The 2,584-nt window shown below is 36.8% G+C and overlaps 1 protein-coding gene across 1 annotated transcript in view; it reads right to left on the bottom strand.

Annotated features, from left to right (window-relative positions):
• Nucleotides 1–1,057: 1,057 nt before the first annotated feature.
• The window catches only part of LOC147851986 (uncharacterized), a 10,786-nt gene continuing 9,259 nt past the window's right edge, over nucleotides 1,058–2,584 (bottom strand). The window contains exons 9-10 of the mRNA XM_087334225.1: nucleotides 1,857–1,987; nucleotides 1,058–1,331 (exon numbers count right to left, since the gene is read on the bottom strand). Coding sequence (XP_087190351.1) covers nucleotides 1,176–1,331; nucleotides 1,857–1,987 — 287 coding nt within the window. The 3' untranslated portion in view covers nucleotides 1,058–1,175. The remainder of the gene's footprint in view (nucleotides 1,332–1,856; nucleotides 1,988–2,584) is intronic.

Here is a 2,584-nt window from a genome sequence, read left to right as displayed (position 1 = left end):
TAAAGGGGATCAGTCCTCTAGTTTCTCTTCAAGTTTATAATATAATGTTAAAGTCAAAACACAAAATAATAACTTCCTTTTGATCCAACCTTCTATGAAGAACAAATGTCATCAACATTTTACAAACTTGTGCACCTGTTTATTTACACCAAACTATGATTTCTATAGGTGCTTTGACATTAAATTTTATACAAGTGGCAACCCCATAACTAGGTACAAGGCTCCGTTCTTGTTGGCATGGAACACCCAAGAATTGTCTGGCATTTACAGGCCACCCAAGAATTGCCACATCAGCATTGAGAGATGCTTTAAACACAAAATATTTTGAAATACAAGGTGCACCATTGCCTTATTTTCGTGGATCATAACCATCATGCATTCAAGCTTTTTGACAGGAGATCAAAGGAGGTCCATACTCCCATGTGATTGGACATACTGGTTATTTACTAAGGTGAACCCCTTCTAACATGTTGCATTGCAAGCATTATCTCACCATTCATGAAAGAACCAGAAATTTGTTTAGTGATTACTCAGGCATTAATGTGCACTCAGGTCACCAATTTTTGTTATGCATCTACATATTTAGTCTCAACTCAATTTCAAAGATATCACACCTTAAGTCCTTCCTCAGTCAAGCATCATTTCCATGGGTGATTGATGGTGGTTCATGAGCCAGCTCCATGGAACACTATACTTTACCTATGTATAGGTTTCACCATGGAAATTTGTTACCTCCCTCGAGCTTATTTCATATTAAGAGCATCCCATGAGATCACTAAAGATAAATGTCAGCAGTCTTATTGCAAGGAAATAGCAATAATTGGAAACCCTAGCTGAATAGACCATGTAGTCAAATGCAATCCGATGGTTCTTCATTTATATCTAGCATAAAGCTTCTTCACTATAGGTGTTCACAAACCTGTCTAAATTAATATACGCATGTGCAAGTGCACCTTAGAAATGGATGTTAATGATCAAGAGCTCGGATCAACGTGTTAAACATAAGCACACAATGTTCTCATCCAGAACATTTACTATGTACACACATACAGTAGTAATGGAGAACAAGAACAAAACATATATTTGTATTACAAAATCTGGTTTGGGAGATAGCCAGTCGTCACCTAAATCAAGATGAAAGAATAGAAGCCTCGCTTAAATACAACCGAGAAACTTTAAAGTGAAGTTTCCAATGCGACATCATCTGAGGCTGAGATCATCGGGTTCAGTAACTCAAGTGCACAAACACACTCAATATGTGGAGTGTGAGGGAACATATCCACCGGTTGCACACTCAACAACCGATATGCTCCATCTAAATCTGCTCCTGGCTGCATGGAATTCAACTCTATAGTTAGTTGGTTGATTGGTAGGTTGGTTGGTTGGTTGGTTTATATGTTTGCAGATTAATTCTCATTAGTTCACAACAATTCCGCAAGCCACTTAAACTTAGAACATTGTTAAAAGGAAGAGAAAATTTTAATAAAATTTGTGCTACCTGGCATTGGATTATTGACTACATGATTAAGTTTTGAATTTGGTATAACAATAATGGGGGTTGAACTGTGAAACACCTGAGTCTTTCTTCACTTTCCCACAAGACCTTAAGTTTTCATTATTTCCCCAAATGCCCTTTGGTAAAACCCCATTTCAAGAAATTATATGGGCTATCATCTCCTTTTTTCTCTTTCAGGGTTGACCACAGCATTTGGGGGAATAAAGAAAAATTCAGGCATTTTGGAGTTCTTTACCGTTTTGAAGAAGATAACCACAAAAAATTAACAAAATAAAACAATAACAAGGAACAGGGGAATATGAAAATTCTGGGAACTTCCCACACAAATAGAAAGTCTTACCAGGCCATGAGCAAGATAATCCAAATCTCGAGCACACGTGGCAGGATTGCATGAGACGTAAACAATGCGTGGGGGTCTTTGCTTTAGAAGGTACTTCACTAAATCAGGATGCATTCCAGGCCTGTTTGGATCTGTTGAAGATGATGGTGAAGGAGATCATTCAGCCAAGTTCAAAGTTCTATGATTGAGTTATGGCGTCAAAAATCAACAGGTTCCTTTTTCTTTATTGTGTCAGATTGTAATAATGCCACAGCCATGAAAACGCCCAATCGTTGTCATAGCCTAGATAGATGTGAAGCACACAAAGATATGAAATATTTTCTTTGTTGTATATACCCCACTACCAATAAAAAATGGAAAAGAAATATATACATGAAAGACCTTAACTATATTGTATATACCCCTTTTACAACAGAAAGATGGAAAAAAGTTAACTATATTATATATACCCCTTTTACAACAGAAAGATGGAAAAGAAGTATGTGCATCAAAGAAAAACTTTGATTTCCTCTGCTACTCTCATCAACCTTAATGATTGGACATTTTCATGGCTACCATGTTCTTACACTTGTCTAAAGAAAGAGAAAATAACTAACCAGATTTTCCACTGATGGATTAAGGGTCTCTGGAAACGGAGAGATAATTCCAAAGACCATTGGTCTCTGGAAACAGAGAGATATTCCAAAGACCATTACACCATGACCAAGAGATTCTTATCCAAACATTTC

The sequence above is a fragment of the Azolla caroliniana genome, unplaced genomic scaffold, assembly GCF_043228905.1.
Source record: "Azolla caroliniana isolate FFs.n. ecotype wild unplaced genomic scaffold, voAzoCaro1.0.p SCAF_18, whole genome shotgun sequence".
Classification (NCBI taxonomy): domain Eukaryota; kingdom Viridiplantae; phylum Streptophyta; class Polypodiopsida; order Salviniales; family Salviniaceae; genus Azolla; species Azolla caroliniana.
The sequence above is the reverse complement of the archived record's forward strand: the minus strand, read 5'-3'. Positions and strand labels throughout refer to the sequence as shown.